This window comes from Vipera berus (assembly GCF_964194415.1).
Source record: "Vipera berus genome assembly, chromosome: 9".
Lineage (NCBI taxonomy): Eukaryota > Metazoa > Chordata > Lepidosauria > Squamata > Viperidae > Vipera > Vipera berus.
The window spans coordinates 20,398,213-20,418,220 of NC_138212.1; the positions used below are offsets into that span (position 1 = coordinate 20,398,213).

Here is a 20,008-nt window from a genome sequence, read left to right on the forward strand (position 1 = left end):
CCACAATCATGTATGGTGTTGATTCTATGGGTGGGTGAGTGGCGGTTCTGCAGCTGTTTTGTTTTTGAGGGTGGAAAGCTTTCACCAGCTTTGATGGAACTGTGGGACAGATTCAGAGGAGAACATCCCCCACTGTGCTCAGATAATGCTTTAAGAGAGCCTCTGTGGGCAGCTCCCAAGCTCTTCTTTAATCTTCAGTAATTGTTATATCTGCCTGAACCTTCTCGAACCCAAATGTGGAAGAGATTCACACTTTCAGAAGCGGGAGTCAGGAACAAAAATACCATCTTTTGTGGATGGAATTAAAATTGAATTTTAATTTAACCCTTACCTCAAATTGCTGCAAACAATTTGTGCCTGTTACAGACTAGGGCTGTTTTATTTTACTCTGTTTTTCTTGATGCAGGCTGCTGAATACAGAGGCCTTGAAAGACCAGGGGATAAAAATAATAAGTCGGAGAACAAATCACTGTCTTCAAATTTGGCATCAAATGTCTTGGTAGACTCTCAACATCAAATGTGAAAATAAAAAGACCAGAGTATAGAAAGGGCTAAGTTTGATAGTCTGTTTGTTCAGTGTACTACTATACGGTAATTTATTTTGGCTTCAACACAAGAAATCATTCCCATCCCTTCAATGCAATTGTCCATGTGGCTCTGTTTTATATCTGCACCTATGGGTGAGATTAACCATGGGTAGCTTTTTTGCAAGCTTGGTTCTTTCAGCTAGGACATTTAGACAACCATACCTCCAAAATGCAGCATAGATTGCCAGCAGGGTCAGCAAGGCCATACAGGAGACTGCGCAGCCGATCATGAGAGGGACGGAAGGAGAACTGCCAGAATCCATGGCCTGTAAGAAGAGAAGATTGCTCTATTGCAAAGGAGACATCTGGTGATGAAGGAAGACACGCCCACCACAGTAAGATGCTGCACCAACAGTTCTGACCAAAAGCAAGCTAAGATCTGCTCCTTAACCAGAAGAACCCAAACTGGCTTGATAAGAGATCTGGCTCTAATCTTTCCTCCTCTGTATGAAACTATAGTTACAGAGTGCGATTTGATCTGTAGTTATTAGTTATGTAACAATTATACGACATATAGAGATATAATAATAATAATAATAATAATAATAATAATAATAATAATAATAATAATAATAATAAGAAGAAGAAGAAGAAGAAGAAGAAGAAGAAGAAGAAGAAGAAGAAGAAGAAGAAGAAGAAGAAGAAGAAGAAGAAGAAGAAGAAAGGGACCTTGGAGGTCATCTAGTCCAACCCCCTGCTCAGGCAGGAAACCCTATACCATTTCAGACAAATGGCTGGCCAGTCTCTTCTTAAAAACTTCCAGTGTTGGAGCATTCACCACTTCTGGAGGCAGGTTGTTCCACTGGTTAATTGTTCTAACTGTCAGGAAGTTTCTCCTTAGTTCTAGGTTGCTTCTCTCCTTGACTAGTTTCCATCCGTTGCTTCTTGTCCTGCTTTCAGGTGCTTTGGAGAATAGCTTGACTCCCTCTTCTTTGTGGCAGCCCCTGAGATATTGGAACACTGCTATCATGTCACCCCTCACCCTTCTCTTCGTTAAATGAAACATACCCAATTCCAGCAACCGTTCCCTATATGTTTTAGCCTCCAGTCCCCTAATCATCTTTGTTGCTCTTCTCTGTACCCTTTCTAGAGTCTCGATATCCTTTTTACATCGTGGTGACCAAAACTGGATGCAGTATTCCAGGTGTGGCCTTACCAAAGCATTGTAAAGTGGTATTAGTATTTCACTTGATCTTAATTCTATCCCTTTGTTAATGCAGCCTAGCACTGTGTTGGCTTTTTTGGCAGCTGCAGCACACTGCTGGCTCATATTGAAGTGATTGTCTACTAAGACTCCGAGATCCCTCTCACAGTTACTACTATTGAGCAAGTTACCACCTATACTATACCTATGCATTTGATTTTTCCTGCCTAAATGTAGAACCTTACTTTTTTCACCATTGAATTTCATTTTGTTAGATAGTGCCCAGTGTTCGAGTCTGTCCAGATCCTTCTGTATCTTAAGCCTATCTTCTGGAGTATTGGCTATTCCTGCCAGCTTGGTGTTGTCTGCAAATTTGATGAGTTCCCCATCTATCCCCTCATCCAAATCATTAATGAAGATATTGAAGAGCATATTTGGTGAGCCCAATCCATGTATTCTGCAAGTGTTTGGGAGGGAGAGGACAGTAATGGAATGAGGAGGCACAGCTAAGGCAATCTAAGTTTGAGCTAGTGTGAAGCGTAGGTGTGAATATGGCCCTGTGCAGAAGGAAGCTACTAGAGGAACGTGTTGGCATCTGATATTTAGGAATTCAACATCATCTGACCCTTTTAGTTTGCTGGCTCAAAGCACACAGCTCAAAACTAAGTCTTGGCTACAAGAAAAATGAAAAGAAGCAGCGCATGATTTGGATAATATCTTTAAAATGCACTTTATGTGCATTAAATATGTATTAAAATTTCTATTTAATAGCAGTTATGGTACAAGTTTTTAAAATTGCAGATTAATATGGAAATATGGCAGAATCAATTTATAAGCAAACCAAGAGAGGGTCACAAATTGGATGCAGAAGATTTATCTATCCATAATAGAAACTACAGCAATTATTGCATGCCACATACTACTAATAAATATCTAATATTTATATTAGTGCTTTAGAATGTGTAACCACTCTGCATAATACTATCATCACACAATTGTAACAGCAAGCATTGCCACAAAACTTTAAGGGTGATTACAATTCTGCCCAAATCCCAGATGGGAAAACAGCCCAAGCCTAGCTAGATAATTCTCAGGGGAATGAGATTTGAATTAACTGATCCACCCACATTTAGATACTACTCCTGATTATTTATTTATTTTTATTTTATTTTAATTCCATTTATATCCCGCCCTTCTCCGAAGACTCAGGGCGGCTTACAAGCTTAGCAGTAGCCTTCATTCTATGTATATGCCTGCTTATTAGGGCTTTCGCCCCCCCCCCCCCAAGCGGCATTATTACAAAGTCAGCTTAATTGCCCCCAACAATCTGGGTCCTCATTTTACCTACCTCGGAAGGATGGAAGGCTGAGTCAACCTTGAGCCTGGTGGGATGCGAACCTGCACTAATTGCAGGCAGCTGGTGTTACTTAAGGAGGCATTAGCCCACTGCTCCACCAAGGCTCTGATTGCCAAGACCACACAACCATATCAGTTTAATTGTTTCTCCATTTCTTTTAACTTGGATTGCAAAGATAAGAGGATGGGACAGTCCCAGTTTATGCATATAGAATGGCAGTGTGCATTCTCATGTATGTGGAATGCACATGGACGATCCCAATGAAATTCTAGGTCCTTGCTATTTAAACCTGCCTCCAGAAGTGGTGAATGCTCCAACACTGGAAGTTTTTAAGAAGAGACTGGACAGCCATTTGCCTGAAATGGTATAGGGTTTCCTGCCTGAGCAGGGGGTTGGACTAGATGACCTCCAAGGTCCCTTCCAACTACTACTTCTTCTTCTTCTTCTTCTTCTTCTTCTTCTTCTTCTTCTTCTTCTTCTTCTTCTTCTTCTTCTTCTTATTATTATTATTATTATTATTATTATTATTATTATTATTATTATTATTATTATTATTATTATTATTATTATTATTATTATTGCTTCTTCTGAATGTCTTAGAGCTTCAGACCACAGAAGCATGCTTTCTTCCTCTGTCGTATGCCCAGAATTGAATGGGGAGCAGAGAAACCAAAAATCATGCCAAGCTCTATCACCACAGCTTGGTCCCATCAGAGAAAATTCAAAAATTCAACACCCACCTTCAAACTGGATTTCCTGAGCTATTCCCATTCAGTTTCCAAAGCTTCCTGCTGGTCTGCTGAGGAGCAGGAGCAGGATTAGGATTATCTCGTCTCTCCACCCTCTCTTTTCCTTTAGTAGAAGCTGAAATCTGAACTCTTTCTGGGCAGTGGCCATCTCAAAGCATGGGACAACCCCCCCCACCTTTCCCCAGCCTACTCTCCCTGTGCCCTACCTTCTCAGCACCACTTACCAGGTCTTTGGGGAGCTGGGCAATCACGGCAAAGGTTGAGAGCTGTCTGCACTGGCACTTGGTATGAGCAGAGAGGGTTTCCACCGTCTGGCAGCTTTCGGTGTCCCAGTTCCCAGCGCCCGTCTCTCTGATTGATGGCCCAGGGCGAAGGAGGAAGGGGGAGAGAAAGGGAGAGTCTGAATGATCGAACACATGGCTCGCAGTCCACATCTCTCCTGCTTGAGGCCTGCTTTCTACCCTTTGCATGTGCCCTCCCGAAAACGTGTCCTTTTGTGCCAACTCCTGCAGGCGGGTAGCGAGTGGGTGGCAGACCCTGGAGCCTAAATGGAGCTGCCTCCTTAATCTCCTGACCCAGAGGTTGGAAAGAGCAGTCCTCACCCTCGGGCAGAGAGTGCAGCCAGCCTGTTCCTCCTTCTACTCCTGCCATTGCTGCGGAACCTCTCCTTGAGGGAGGAAGATTGGAAGGGGACGGACGTTGGGTTGCACTGCGGTCGGTCGAGATTGACTTAACGTGAAGGGTGATGATGCAAGGGGGTTTGGGAGAGATTGGACTGAAGAGTCTGGGTGGAAAGATCATCAGCTGCCGTGTGCTTTTAGCCTTGCAGGATCTTAATATTTGGGCTCTGAAGCTAAGTAGGGTTGGGGGTTTGGTAGGTTTAGATGGGACACCACAATAAACCCCAGGGTTGAGGCTGGACGTACTGGAGAAAGATCCAGGAAGAATGTAATGGGAACCCATTCCCATATTGGAATTGCCATATTGGAAGCTGTGTGGATGGGACATCACTAAGAAATGAGCTCAACTTAAAGGAAAGTTGACTTGAATGATAAGACCTGTTCAGTACAGAGTCAGGTTTCCTGGTAGTATTAAGCCTGGTGAATTCACCTGATGTTAAAAAAAAAATAGGTTAATGGGTATATTTTATTTTGGGATTCAGTTTGGAGATGATGTGATTAACTTGACTTGATTGGATGCACTAATTGGAAGGTCACTGACACATGAATCAGTTGGCAAATCCACACTGAATTGAATCATTTCCCAAATTGATTTGAAAATCTGAATTGAATCAAGGCCACTTTACACATTCCTATACCAATGTACTTTCGTGAAATGGGAAAAGGCCAATAAAAACCTCCAGGCCCAAATTATCCCAGAACTAAGCAAAACATACTATGACTCAAACCCAGGGCTTCCTTTTTTGTTACCTATAGTCTTCTACTAATCTCTTTGGCGAATGAAAATCACGTTTTCATGTTTTCCAATGCAAATATGCATTCCTTTGAATAGTAGATGGTACCAACCATATCAGTTTTATTCTTTCTTCATTTATTATAACCCAGCTGCTTATTTTAACCCAGCTGTTCTCCAAAAGCGCAGATGCACATAAGCTTATGCATATGTTGTTGTTAGCTGCGAAGTCGTGTCCGACCCATCGCGACCCTATGGACAACATTCCTCCAGGCCTTTCTGTCCTCTACCATCTTCTGGAGTCCATTTAAGCTCACGCCTACTGCTTCAGTGACTCCATCCAGCCACCTCATTCTCTGTCGTCCCCTTCTTCTCTTGCCCTCAATCTTTCCCAGCATTAGGCTCTTCTCCAGTGAGTCCTTCCTTCTCATTAGGTGGCCAAAGTATTTGCGTTTTAGCTTCAGGATCTGGCCTTCTAAAGAGCAGTCAGGATTGATCTCCTCTAGGACTGACCGGTTTGATCGCCTTGCAGTCCAAGGGACTCGCAGGAGTCTTCTCCAGCACCATAGTTCAAAGGCCTCTATTCTTTGGCGTTCAGCCTTTCTTATGGTCCAGCTTTCACAGCCATACGTTGCAACTGGGAAGACCATAGCCTTGACTATACACACTTTTGTTGACAGGGTGATGTCTCTGCTTTTTAGTGTGCTGTCTAGATTTGCCATGGCTTTCCTCCCCAGGAGCAAGCGTCTTTTAATTTCTTGGCTACAGTCCCCATCTGCAGTGATCTTGGAGCCCAGGAAAATAAAATCTGTCACTACCTCCATTTCTTCCCCATCTATTTGCCAGGAATTGAGAGGGCCGGATGCCATATACATACACATATTCTTGTGAACTCTAACCCCCAATTTTCAGTGGGATGGGGATTTTAATCAGTTTTGACTGAAAGAGTGCAGACTTAAGAGACGGAGACTTAAGAGGCCTGAGAGGCCGAGCATATGTTCATGTGAAGATGATTATAATCCCATTTTTAACATTTCTGTGGGGACTGCAGGATTAGCTGAATGTATTCGCTGTCCCAAACTGGTGCATGCAGAATGAACTAGAACAGGACTATAGTGTATTTATGTTGGCTCAAAGAAATAGAGGGGTGAAAATTACAGTATGTGTAAAGGTCTCTTCATCGCCCTTAGTTTGAAATGTACGTTGCATCGCTCCTAAGAGCTCAAGTTGGAAGTTGGGATAGAAAGAGAGGCAGTTTAGGGAACAAAAGAACAAAAAAAAAAACAAATAAAAGATACTAGCAAGCTGAGATGTTTACTCCTGAGAAATTTAATTGCATGTTAGAAGAATTAAAAAAAACAAAACAAAGACAAAATACTTCAAAAGATTGAGGATTGGATATATCATTGCATTGTAAGCTGCCCAGAATCATTTTAGATAGTGAAATGGATGGGAAAAGACATTTAAGAAATAAACGTGTTTTTTTTAATCACCGAATGCTGAATGTTGATTTAGAAAAGAGAAAGAGGAAATGAGAAAGTGGTAGAAGCATCCTATAGAAAGCATGGTGGATTGCCAGGAACACAGAGCAGAAGACGTACTCTGACTCCTATGGAGTGAGAAGAAAATGCAAAGTTTTAGTGGACGCTTATCTACTCCCTAGCCGAGAGTCTGTAGTCTCCATTTTTGATGCTCCCACGAGGTACCATTCCAGAACTAACTGTAGCCACATCTGCAGATTCACTGAAGTGCTTATAGGTTTTGTGCCTGGGCGTGGTTGGGTCATGGTATATAGAGTCAGGGATACATCTTTCTTTTCCCCCATTTTTGAAACTAGGACAATATTTTCCCCCTCATCTATTTATCTGATATTAACCTAATTGTCCAGGATTTACCAGATAATACAGTATAAAAAAAAGGGGGGACACGGTGGCTCAGTGGGTTAGGACACTGAGCTTGTTGATCAAATGGTCGGCAGTTTGGCGGGTCGAATCCCGAGTGCCACGTAGCAGAGTGAGCGCCTGTTACTCGTCCCAGCTTCTGCCAACCTAGCAGTTCGAAAGCATGTAAAAATGCAAGTAGAAAAATAGGGACCACTACGGTGGGAAGGTAACAGCGTTCTGTGCGCCTTTGGTGCCTAGTCATGCCGGCCACATGACCACGGAGACGTCCTCGGACAAGCGCTGGCTCTTCGGCTTTGAAACAGAGATGAGCACTGGCCCCTAGAGTCGGAAATGACTAGCACGCATGTGCGGGGGAACCTTTACCTTTACCTTACAGTAGAAAAGGTTTGGCCAGACTATCAGCTAGTTCTTTCAATGATCCTTGGACTAGTCCGTGCAGTTTTCTTAACAAGCTTTTTCAAAAGCAACTTGCTTCCCGGGACTGAGGGAGAGTGACTGGGCCAAGGTCACCCAGCTACCTTCATGCCCAAGGCAAGATTAGAAATCACAAGTCTCCAAGCTTCTAGCCCGATGCCTTCACCACTACACCAAACTGACTCTCAGCAATCTAAGCTACAATTTTTCAGGTTCTGGAGATTTAAAATCACACCCTTCGTCTTGCCCTTTGCTACTTCTTGACTGGACATATGAGTATTATTTTTTTTTCCCTTTTGGGAGAAGAGTGAACCAGAACAGGAGCTGCATAGCTGTTTTCCCCCTTCTTACTTTTACATTTTGCCACTGACACTGAGCAGCTAATATACTGGTTTGTTTTTTTTCTCTCCCCTCTTTCTCTTTCATTCTGAATTTATCTAAAGAAGCCCTTTCTGTTATTTTTAGCATCCTTTGTTAACCTCATCCAACTCTGAGCTTTCACTTTTCTGACACCAGCTCTACAGTTCAAGGCTACCAATCTGCACTTTTTCTTTGTGGCCTGACCTTCTTTCAATTTCTTCTATGTGGTTTTTTTTTTTAAAAAAAATAAATTAGATTTTTACTAAGGTTTTTTTGTCTCTCTGTGTTTGTGTGTGTGACCACACTGGCTTTTTGCTGTCATTTATTCTTTCGCCCTCATTGATCTTGTTACAATTGTGGTGCTAATCCTGCTTTCTTTAGGAATTCCCAGCCATCCTGTTTCTCCTGTTTTTAGGTCCAACATATCAAGGCTCAGAGATGCTTGAAAGCCACTAAATTTGAAGTCCAAGATATGTGTTTGAGACCTCACACAGTTGTAGTTCCACTTAAAACTTTGAGATGGAAGGTCACTTTTTGGATACTTTCACTTCCTCTTCTAAGTCCTCCCTAATGATTAGCATTATATCTGGGACAGATCATGATTGTCTTGCATCCTCCCTTGCCCCAGACAGAGAGAGTTGTAAGAAAGGTAGGACAGGACCATGTATGGCAGATGTCGGGTAATTGATTACGAGGGTTTCATGCTTTTTTGAGGGATTGCTTTTGGAAGACATTGTACAGATCTTCTCCTTGGCTGGGCAGTTAATGCCTATTCTGTTCTATTGTTTCTTGATTTATTTTAACCCAGATGCTCTTTGTATCTATAGAGATTCTCAGTCATCCAGGTTATGATTGTCCCAAAGGTGCTTTTTCAAAAGGCAGCTGGACTTTCTTTTGCTTCTCATCCAAGAAGCTTCTTCAGTTCAGAACTGAAGAACTGAAAATCCAGTTGCCTTTTGAAATAGCACCTTTGGGATGCTCTTCATTTATGCTGACATTGCAAACCACTGAGAGGGTGCTGTAAAGAATTACGGAGAGGTATATAAATTACACACACACACACACACACACACACACACACACACACACACACTAACCAATTGTCCTGTTTCTATTGCTTCTTTTCCTTTGAACAAATTGCACTCTTTAATTGCTCTATTCTAATTATGGAAGTCATCCCAACCAAGTCTCTGTGAAAGTTATTGCTATATTACCCTTCCTTACTAAGAAATGAAACTCATCTTGCTTATTTCTTAAATTCTAAGCACTGACAATGTACAGTCAAGACTATCGATTGACTGCATTTTATTTATGGACTGAGACCAAATAAATAAGATCAATGCTAATTAGCAAGCACCAAGCTAAGAATGAATAAAAAGATAAAGAGAGAATAGAAAAGAGAGAAAAATAAAATTCAATGTATAACATGGTGTTCGAATATCATGAACTGTAGAAAGCTGGTCAAAAAACATGGCTATGTTCAGAATTGTTTTTTAAAAAATAGCCTAGACTTCTATATGATAGTGTGTGTGTGTGTGTGTGTGTGTGTGTGCACACGCGCACGCGCAAGTTCATGAGTGTGCAGGCAAGTGTGTGAGTGCTCAATCCCTCTTGAGTCCTGGCGACTGCAGAAAGTCCCTCAAGTTTTCTTGGCAAGATTTGTGGAAATGGCTTGCCATTGTCTCCTTTGTGGGGCAAAGAGAAAGTGATTGGCCCAAGACCATTTAGCTGGCTTTGTGCCTAAGGAAAGGACTAGAACTCACAATCTTCCGGTTTGTAGCCTGATGCCTTTAATCACTACACCAAACTGGCTTTCATTAATATGGCATAGTCCATTCCTAGGAAGTGGCAGATGTTTCTCTTTCCTAGGGCGTGAAGATAAAATATCTGTGGCGAACTTGCATGGCATCAGGAAGGGCATCCGGCCAGTAAATGCTTGGCTCCATCCAGTCACCCTGACTGTACCCCAAATTAAGGGATTACAGGGTTATAAAAAAGGAGTTTATAGGAAGGATAGCTATCATGATGATAGGTATATAAATAATAATAATAAACCTTTATTGTCAAAGTACAACATGTGTACATTGAGATTAGCTGAGCCTCCCCCTGTGCTCTCTCCCCCCAACACACAGTGACAACAAACCCTCCATCCCACCACACCATGTGAACCATCTACACCACACACCGGCCTCCCAAGTCCATTCTGCATAAGATTATGTCCCATTTAAAAGCCTAACAGCCCACGGATAAAAGCTATTTTTCAGCCTGTTGGTACGGCTGGCTATATTCCTAGATAGTATAACAAAAGTTCTCTTAATACAAACAATAATTGTGCAAAACATGGCCACCTTCTTCTTTAGGGACATGTCAGCCAAGAGAAATAGAGTTTTCTCTTTGTAAGACCAGCCATAATAGTTTAACAGTGAAAGAGTTATCAAATATAAACACAGCGTTGTACTGAGAGGACAAGACAGTAAAGCATAGCTAATAGACTTGGTCTGCCCTATATCTGCCCTCTATTAGCTAAGAAGGGAAGGAGTCGCATCTTGTCAAGGATTTGGGTTTGGCTAGTCTAGAGAAAAGAAGGACTGGGGGGATATGATAGCAGTAGTTTCCAGTATTTGAGAGGCTGCCATAAAGAGGAAGGGGTCAATTTATTTTCCAAAGCACCAGAAGGCAGGACAAGAAACAATGGAGGGAAACTAATGAAGGAGAAAAGCAACCTGGAATTAAGGAGAAACTTTCTATTAGTGAGGGCAATTAACCAGTGGACCGGCTCGCCTCCAGAAGTTGTGGGTGCTCCATCACTGGAGGCTTTTAAGAAGAGACTGGACAGCCACTTGCCTGGAATGGTATAGGCTCCCCTGCTCGAGCAGGGGGCTGGACTAGAAGGCCTCCAAGGTCCCTTCCAGCTCTCTTTTGATTCTGATTAGTCATCTTGCCAAGGTTGAGTAAAACTGCCTTAGAGAGATTACTTTACATGCTGAGAAGTCATGCCACCTGAGGTCAAGATCAGTGTCCTTTTGCCGGGTGAAACAAAAATTATCCAAGAGGGTGAAAGAGTCTAAAGTTCCCTCTTGGAAAATTAATGAATTCAGAATCTGAGTTGAAAGACCTCACTTGAGTCAAATCCAAATTCCAGATGTAGTAAAGAGTTAAGAGGTATTCCCAGTGGTGGGAGTCAGCCAGTTCGCACCAGTTCAGAAGACCCGGTAGCTAATTTTTGGTTGCCCAGGCCCAGAATGGACTTCCAGAAGCGGCATCCACACAGAGAACTGGTTGTTCACATATTTGAATCCCACCACTGGATATTCCAAGGTACTGTACTTGAAGAATGAATCTTAGAAATTTGGGTTGGGCTATTTCAATAGGTCTTGGGCCCTAATTGAGGCATCTACAGCAGAAGCCGGATCCCTTGGGCTCTACGCATGTTAATGGCAGTTGGAACTTAATTGCCATTTTTGCTGCTTACAGAAGAGAATATTTGTAGGTTGGGGCTGAAATGGGGGAGGGGGAGGGGGGTACTTGGTACTCTCTGAGCTTGGCTGTTTTCTTGCAGATTTTAGCATGGCTAGTTAGCAGTGATCATGGTACCAAGTTGGGTAATGAAACATCTGCAAGAAAGCAACCAAGCTCAGAGAGCACCAAGGGCCCCCAGATAAAATGGCATTTAGAGTGTCCTGGCCATTCAACTTGAGCAACACCAGCGAAAAAGCTTCTATTCCTTCTTGTTTCCTTCTCAGGCACTCAGCTTATCCAAGTAAAGTCTTGACTCAAAGGCAACATTTGTTCAGAGCTCCCCTTAAATTCTCCGCCAAGCCCTTGTTAACTCTCCCTGTTCACTCATTCACCAAGCAAAAGGGAAACATTTTCTATCTTAGTTGGCAAACTGCCATTTCCCTGCCTCTTAAACTCCCGTGATGTTTAATCAGCACAGCATCCTTGCTACAATGCACCCAGGAAAAGCGGCTTTCGGGTATAAGATGGTGGAGACTTCAAAGGTATGATTGTTTTTCCAGAACATTTTACACGTGGGAGCGCAAAAAATCCTCAGTTTGCTCACTCACGTCAAAATGGGTAAGGGGAACTGGGATAGGGCCCATCTATTTAAAGGGTCTCAGTCAGTAGGAACCAAAAGCTAAAGGAGATGCTATCTTTATGCTGCATCCATCACTGAGCCGAAATTGCGAATCAAGAATAACCTTGAAGGACCACAAAATTAGTGACGAGGGGAAGAGAAGCCTGACGTGAAATGTATTCTCTGTACAATATTTCTGCATCGTTTAGTAAACACATTTGTATCTCATCCCAATCAAAAAGCCGCTCAACGGTTTACCCAGAATATAAAAAGGCCAATCCAAAGAACCACAGTAATATGCTTTTTGCTTTTTTAAAAATGTGCAAACTTAATGAATCGTGACAAAAATAACAAAACCAAACCCACGTAAATGAAAAAGAAAATGACGGTAAAGATGGGGTTATAAAATTAGGAGACGGCTCTTCAGAGCAATTCCATCTTCCACCATTTCTGAAATGTCAACAAGGGTGGGGCCAGAAGACGCTGGAGTGTTGACACAGGAAAGCCGTATTACTCTCTCGCTCCAGCGCCCAGAAAGCCGTGAAAAGGTAAGATTTGCAACAGTTTCTCACTCATTATTTTAAATAACTGGCCAGGAGCATTTGGAGAAAGCAATCCTGCAGATATCTTAGTACCAAACTTCAAAGAGTTTTATAGGTTAAATTAGCATTTTAAATTGTGCCTGGAAACTGATCAGCAACTAGTGCCAGATCTATAAAACTGGTGTTATAGGCCTCATTTTTGAGAGCCCCCAAATATGCAGACCACTGCATTTTGGACTAAAGGTAGTTTCCAAGTAGCAATATTTCGAAAGTGTCCAAATAGTCCTTGACTTACGACCAGACATGGGACAGAATTTCCACTGCTAAACAAGGTGGTTCTTAAGTCGCATGAGTCGCATGCAGTTTTATGACATTTTTTGCCATTGTTGTTACGTGAATCTGGCTTCCCCACCCCTCTGACTTTGCTTGTTGGAAGAAAGCTGGGACGGTTGCAAATGGTGATCATATGACCTTGGGATGCTGGAACCGTCGCAAGTACACGCCAAGTTGCCAAGTGCCCAAATTCTGAACATATGACTGGGGATGCAACAGTTGTAAAGGCGAGGACCAGTTGTAAGTCACTTTTTTCAGAGCTGTTATAACTTCAATCGCTCAATGAATGGTTGTTAAGTATATGTTTTCATTGTTTATTCTGTTCTCTATAGTCCTCCTACTATATTCTCCCCGGATCCTACAATGCTGTATCTACGCCCTTGTTTTATTTGCTAACCAGAAAAGGCGAGAAAGGGAAGAACAAAATGTGAACTGAAGTACAGTATACAGACTTAATTATCAACTGGGACAATTTTAGAGCTGATAAACAGAAACAGACTAAAGGAAGCATCTGTCTGTCTATCATGATTGCCTGCTAAATAACCATAAGCAGATTTTCATCTCCTTAAGGAGAGGAGCTGAAAACTTTAAATAAGAGAAGAAAATGTACAAAGCAGGAACAAAGTGTGAAAACTAACACTCAAGTTTTGAGAATCAGCGCTGATACTTTGATCCCCGGAGTAAAAAAGATGAACAGAGAGCTTTGGAAAGACTGACAGTTTCTCTCAATGACCTCTTAATCATTTCCCATGTCTCTTTCATCTACTAGGACAATGGAAGAGGAGAATGTTGTCTTTTTATCTCTTCTTCACTGTTTCCCTTCCTTTTCGAGGACTATATTGTGCACATGTGAATGGGCATATGCTTGCAGAAAATGTTCTAATAACGTAGTCAGAAAATTATTCGGCGTGTTGTTGAATTCTTTGCCAGGACCTCTGCTGTCTCTGTTAAACGTTGCATAAAAAATTTCCTACAAGACATAAGATTAATGTCCTAACTAAACAAACCCGTCCATAAATAAGTGAGGGAAATTTAAAGCAGCCATGACCTCCCCCTCCCCATGTAAAGATCGATCTGATAACTTCACTACCCAAGGAGAAGGAAGCAGAAGAAGACATGCAGAATCATCAAACTGTGTGATTCATTGATCCTTCTCTTCATCCTCCAAGTTTTAACTTGCTCTATAACACCCTTCTTTGGGAAGTTATTAGGATTCTGAGTCAAAGAAATTAAGCAGGGCTGAATGAAGTTTCCTGAAATAAACATTTGCCAGCTCCAAATTATCTGTTCTCTGCAGGGTGTGCCAGAAAGTTATGCTGCGTTTATGGATGCACTGTGGACCATGATGCATGGCTCATGAGATCTGAGTGTGCACCTTGCAACCTATCTCAGAATCCTCTGAAGGGCTTAAAGTTTCCATGGCAATTTCAGGGATTCCTCAGCAATCTAGCCACTAATTTATGGCTGAAGAGTTTTATTCTTTATAGAAAAGCAGAGGGCTCCCACTCTTACAATTGAGAATGCTACAAGTGCTGCTCAGAAGTCCTGATGCCCACGTCCAGAAGATGACAGTGGGAGACATGCAAGATACTATTAATGCAGTATTACCATAAAGTACAATTAGTTTATCTCATTGTGTTTCCTGCTTAGTTTACTTAACAAAGCTAACATCAATCTTGCAACTCTGAAAGTAAATTCTCCCACTGTCAACTTTACAGATGGAATCCCTATAGAGAATCCTTTTTGAGTCTCTTGCTCCATCCACTTTGCAGCTGTGGGCTATGCTGTCTCTTACCTATCCATTCCCTAGACAACATTTTTTCATCCGTCTCCCAAGATCTTTCCCACATACCATTATGTTATTGTCCAGGTTGAGTGTCCATGTACTGTTATGGGTTAACTTTATAAAGTGTGGAAACCACTCTTCATGTTCAAGTACTTTAAAGTGAAGAGAGGTCACACTTGAAAGGAAGGGGGTAATATGATTCACTCTGCATTGCAAGTAACACAAGCAGAAATCAAGGAGCATTTAAAGGGATAGCTGCTGCAGGAATGAGGCTGTCATTTCCAGAAGATCATTTTAGAATCAGAAGGACATCTAAATGATTTCTTTGAAACTCACATACCAACACAGATTTGCTCAAAGTTTTACCCACTCTACCCCAAGACTATTATAGTTGTGTAGGAACGACACTTACGAATGTTAGACAAAATAAAAATCCACAAATGGTAGGAGAAAAGTGATTTTCAGATGTACATGTCAGACCCAAGAACAACATGTGAAGTTACTTAATAGCTTCCTTTATTGTTCTTTACATATAGACAGAATCTTGCCAGATTTAAGCAACTATCTGCATAACTATATACTCTGTGAACTGCTAGGTAGGGGCCATCTTAACCCTCTTCCTGACAACCAAACTTTCCAGGCTCCACAATCTCTTTGCCTTCTATGAAGGAATCTCTCCCTTCTGGGATTCCAGATTACATTCTACTGCATCACAAATACATAGACTTGGTTTTCACTTGGAAAAATAATTGCTTTATGAAGATAACTCAGAAGAGGGTTCAAAGAAGAAGCTTTCTTAAAAAAATAATCAAGATAGGTCCACATTTTCATGTTGCACATTCATCTAGCTGGGTCCAACAACTCACGAATGAATTCTTGAAAGGGAAATGAATAAATTAAATTTATGGTATAGTTACGTTGGCTGGAAAGTACAGATTTTGGTTCTTTGATGCAATGATCTTAAATTGCTGGATGAAAAGGAAATTGATATAAGAAATTGTTGTCCAGATTCCAATCCCTTCCTCTACTTTGGCAATGGTGGCGGCCATGTGAGCTATTCAGATGGCCCCTGACTGGTAGACTACTTAGGTTCGGCCCTCTTCCCACCCATCCTGGGAAAGCAAGTGCCATCCATTCGCCTTCTATTCTCTAGGTGCCTATGGAGCTTCTCAGTCCTCCAGGTCCTGGTTATCCCAAAGATGTTTTTTCACGAGGCAACTGGACTTTCTTGTTTTTCTTTGAAGACGTTTTGCTTCTCATCCAAGAAGCTTCTTCAGCTCTGACTGAATGATCTAGTCAAAGATGAAGAAGCTTCTTGGATGAGAAACGAAACGTCTTCAAAGAAAAACAAGAAAGTCCAGTTGCCTCCTGAAAAAGCATCTTTGGGGTATTCTCTGGGTGGGTCTTTGCAAACACAAAAGTTTCCGCAACTGGACTTTTGTAATAACACTGCCTCCACCACTGACTTCCTCTCCTAAGTGTCATTCCAGGAAGTCCAGCAGCTTCTCTGTGACTACTGGGCATTCTTTATTCATGTATCCAGCATTTCACTGTCTACCAGCAAGTAAATAAATAAATAAATCTCTCTGTGACTTCTGGATGCTCTTTATTCATGCAGCCAGCATCCCACTCTCTACCAGCCAATAAATAAATCTCCTGTAATTCAGTGTTTTAATGCAGCAGATGAACTGAACAGCACCACTGAGCCGGCAGAAAACAGAAGACACAACTTCTGATGACAGAGACAGAAAAGATGTTTCTAAGGCTGCCTCTCTGGCAGGCTGGGAATGAGATGAGGACAAGGTTGTGTTACCATTCAAGAGGGACAATCAAAAAACTAAAAGACCGCGAGATCAGAAATCAACCCCCAGAAAAGCAGAGATGAATACCAAGCAGTAAATACGCTGATCAAGGAACTACTCATTCAGTAAACAGTAGCCTGATCAAGGAACCACCAACAACACTCCCACCGACAGTAACAGAGCAAGTCATTTGTATATAAACCACCCCACACACACTAGCCCTGAAGATGTTACTAAATCAGGCAAAGAAATGTCTGCAAGAAAACAATCAGACTCGGAGAGCACCAAGGTCTTCCACAGTTCAATCCCGAGTTACAAACATTCTCTTCTATTGAGAAAAAAATGTGTGTGTTTGCCCTCCAGAAAGAGTTAGTCAGCCTTCGCTGCATTGAGGAAAAGATGTCATGAGGATGAGCCATGAAAACTAGACAAAAGCTTCAAGGATATGATTTTCAGAGAGGAAGTTTATTTTCACAAACCACCTAATTCTACTCTAGCTCAGATTAAAATCTGACATGAAAAAATTCCAATACATCTCCCACTTGTCCCCAACTAGAAATTACTGAGTGGCGCTTCTACGCCTCCTCCAACAGAAATATTATGATGTTGTCCTGTTCCAGAAGGCTGGTCTGTATTTGCCCACTCACCTAAGCTGTCACTTCCAGTCCGGAAATTACATGGATAAGGCAGTTCAGTAACGAGCAAACTAGAATAGTTCAAGTAGTATTTCTCCCCCCCCCACTACTAATCTATGGCTGTAAAAGCTGAGCATTAAAAAAAAGAGTGAGGGAAAATAGACAGATGCCTCTGAATTGTGGTAGCAGAGGTGGTAAGTAAGAGTCCTGCGGACTGCAGAAAGAAACAGTCAATTAGTTCTAGATCAAATAAAGGCTGACTGCTCCCTAGATAAGACTATCAGCTAGAATGTCTATCATACTGCTACCAGCGTTGCAGATTTAGTTATCGCACCCACTGATTATAGCTGTTTGGCTCCTATAAATATACCCTGTGATGTGTATTTGTACTACGGTATGAATGGTCATGGATGAAATGTGGAATACATGAGACTCTCTCAAAAGAGACCATAAAGCCAGACTGTGTCCTGGTTGATGTCATTTTCTGCTGCTATTGGAAAAATACCAGAGAGAATATTTTTATGAAGACCCAAGAGAAGCTTCTTAAAACATGATAGCAAAGCAGCGACGCTCAGTTGGAAAAGTAGTAGGAAGCGAGAAAAGTCAGTCAAGCTGGGATTGGTCAAGCCTTCTTACAAACAATAGTGAATAGGAACTGTAATATTTTGGAAACATCATACAGAACGAAATTCTGCGCGTGGTAGGTTTAGGTAGGAGCAGGCTAACTCACTGCTCACTCCAGTTCGATTCTCACCGGCTCAAAAGTTGACTCATCCTTCCATCCTTCCGAGGTCGTTAAACTGAGGACCCAGATTGTTGGGGGGTGGGGGGCGGAATATGCTGACTATGTAAACCGCTTAGAGAGGGCTGTGAATCATTATGAAGTGGTATATAAGTCTAAGTAATAGTGGTGAATATCTGTAGTTCGAGTATAGGGTGAGGGTGAAGGTTCATTCTCCAAGCTTGTGGGGTGGAACTCTCCTAAACTCTGCTGAAGATGTTACCTAGCCTGGCAATGAAACATTTGGAAACCAACCCACAAGCTTGGAAAATGAATCTTCACCCTCATAAGTCTAAGGGCTATTGCTAGTGCTACCACCTCAATTCCGACATTCATATGTAGCCTAGCCAGCTAGGCTTCTGAACTAAATATGAATGTATATGTATATTACAGTATATATGGATGGATGGATGGACGGATTACTGATGTGGTTGATTTATAGGCCATCTCAATCACAAATGTATATAGGTTACATAATAATGATTTTAAAAACAACCAAGTACCTTTCTGCATATGTGCGAGGCAGAGAGTTTGTGAAGCTTTTTGTTCAGGCAGAAATCAATAAAATTGCAAATCTGCATTTGCTTATATGAGCCCAGCGTCTCTGGATAACATTTTATGAGGATCTTCTTTGTGAACCTCCATGTGACAAACATTTCTTGCATACTCTGGGAACGCAGTGAGGGTAAATGACAGATGGGAAAAAGGGATTATGTTTAGTCAGGATGAAGGGAGGAGGAGGAGGAGGAGGAGGAGATAATCAATAGAATGGAAGGATGGGAACCAAAACATGTGGAATTACGCTCAGAAGAGAAACGTTGTTAGACACAGGTGGAAGCAATGGGAATCTGTCCATGCAATTAGAATCCATCTTGATGGCACCTAATTAAGTGTGTGGTACTAATTACTCTTGCAGATGATGAGCAAGCTGCAAAATGAGGGTTTGGATGATCTGGACCAAATTTCTTGGATACACAGTTGTCCAATTAAAGAAAATCAGAGTGCTTTTCTTTTCTTCATCAGCTCATTACGCATCCAGCCCACATTTATTTTTTTTTTCTTTTTTAAAAAAAGACATAAATAGAAAGAGGTAAGTTTTCTCGTTCTCTTCCTCTTCCTTTAACCAAGAGGGTTTTTTTAAAAAACTCTTTTACTCGAGAACAACTTTGGGGGATTAGAAACAAGGTCCAAAACAGAAAGAGAGAAAGTCATTTTAGGAAACAGCCTGAGATAAAGAACAGTACGGAGAGAAGAAAGTAGCAGTGAATTTTATTTAGCTCAGAATTGAAAAATGCTTCATTTTGTGTTTTATTTTGCGTTGTGTTTTTTTTTTACAGAAATCTGTTCACATCTATTCAAGTCAGGATGAGTCAAGGGGATTACTTTTTTTTTTCTACAGTCAAATGACAGCTTTACCTCCCCTCCCCCATGACAGGGCGCTCCTTTATATCAATACAAAGAAGGAAGATTATGGTAATTATTCGAACCACTACCAAAGTCATCCCTCTCTATCTTGATATAAAATAGAATTACCCCTGTAATAGAAAAATCCAAGATTCATTGTTCATTGGTGTACATCAATCTTTGCTGGTCTGATGCCCTCCAGCTGTGTTGGACTGCAATCCCATCATTCTCAGTTTTTATGCAAAGGAGAGAGGAGAAAGGACATGAGGAGGGGGAGGGGGGAAGAGGAGGAGAAGGAGTTGTTGTTGTTAAAGCCAAGAAAATCTACTGCATCTTACTTGCAGAATAATATTTTTTTTTAAAAAAAATCATTTTTTAAAGCTCTTGAAAGTTATACAAAAAACCTAAGAGCTTGCAACCTCCAGTAAAGCAGAAAAGATCTACAGCTGCCACTTCAAAAACTGACATTCTATCTTGAAATCATAAGTAATTAAGCCAGCCGCTCCTCTGCCACCCCAGCAGGGTAGCTCCTTTCTCTTCTTTTCCTTCTTAATTATGTTACCTTTCTGGCAGTTTCGCCCCCCCCCCCCCACAATCTCTCAACACACCTTTCTGATTGTGCCAACAAAATGAACATGAGGATGGCAGCAGCAAGCATGTCAAAGCTTCGAGACTTTTGACAAGCTGCCTTAGAACTGATGAATTTCGAAGGCCAACCG

General features: G+C 41.6%; 1 protein-coding gene across 1 annotated transcript in view; it reads right to left on the reverse strand.

The window, feature by feature from the left end:
• The window catches only part of ADGRB2 (adhesion G protein-coupled receptor B2), a gene marked incomplete at both ends in the record, with an annotated part of 200,334 nt that overhangs the window by 52,124 nt on the left and 128,202 nt on the right, over positions 1–20,008 (reverse strand). The window contains 2 exons of the mRNA XM_081334490.1: positions 750–853; positions 4,062–4,188. Coding sequence (XP_081190616.1) covers positions 750–853; positions 4,062–4,188 — 231 coding nt within the window. The remainder of the gene's footprint in view (positions 1–749; positions 854–4,061; positions 4,189–20,008) is intronic.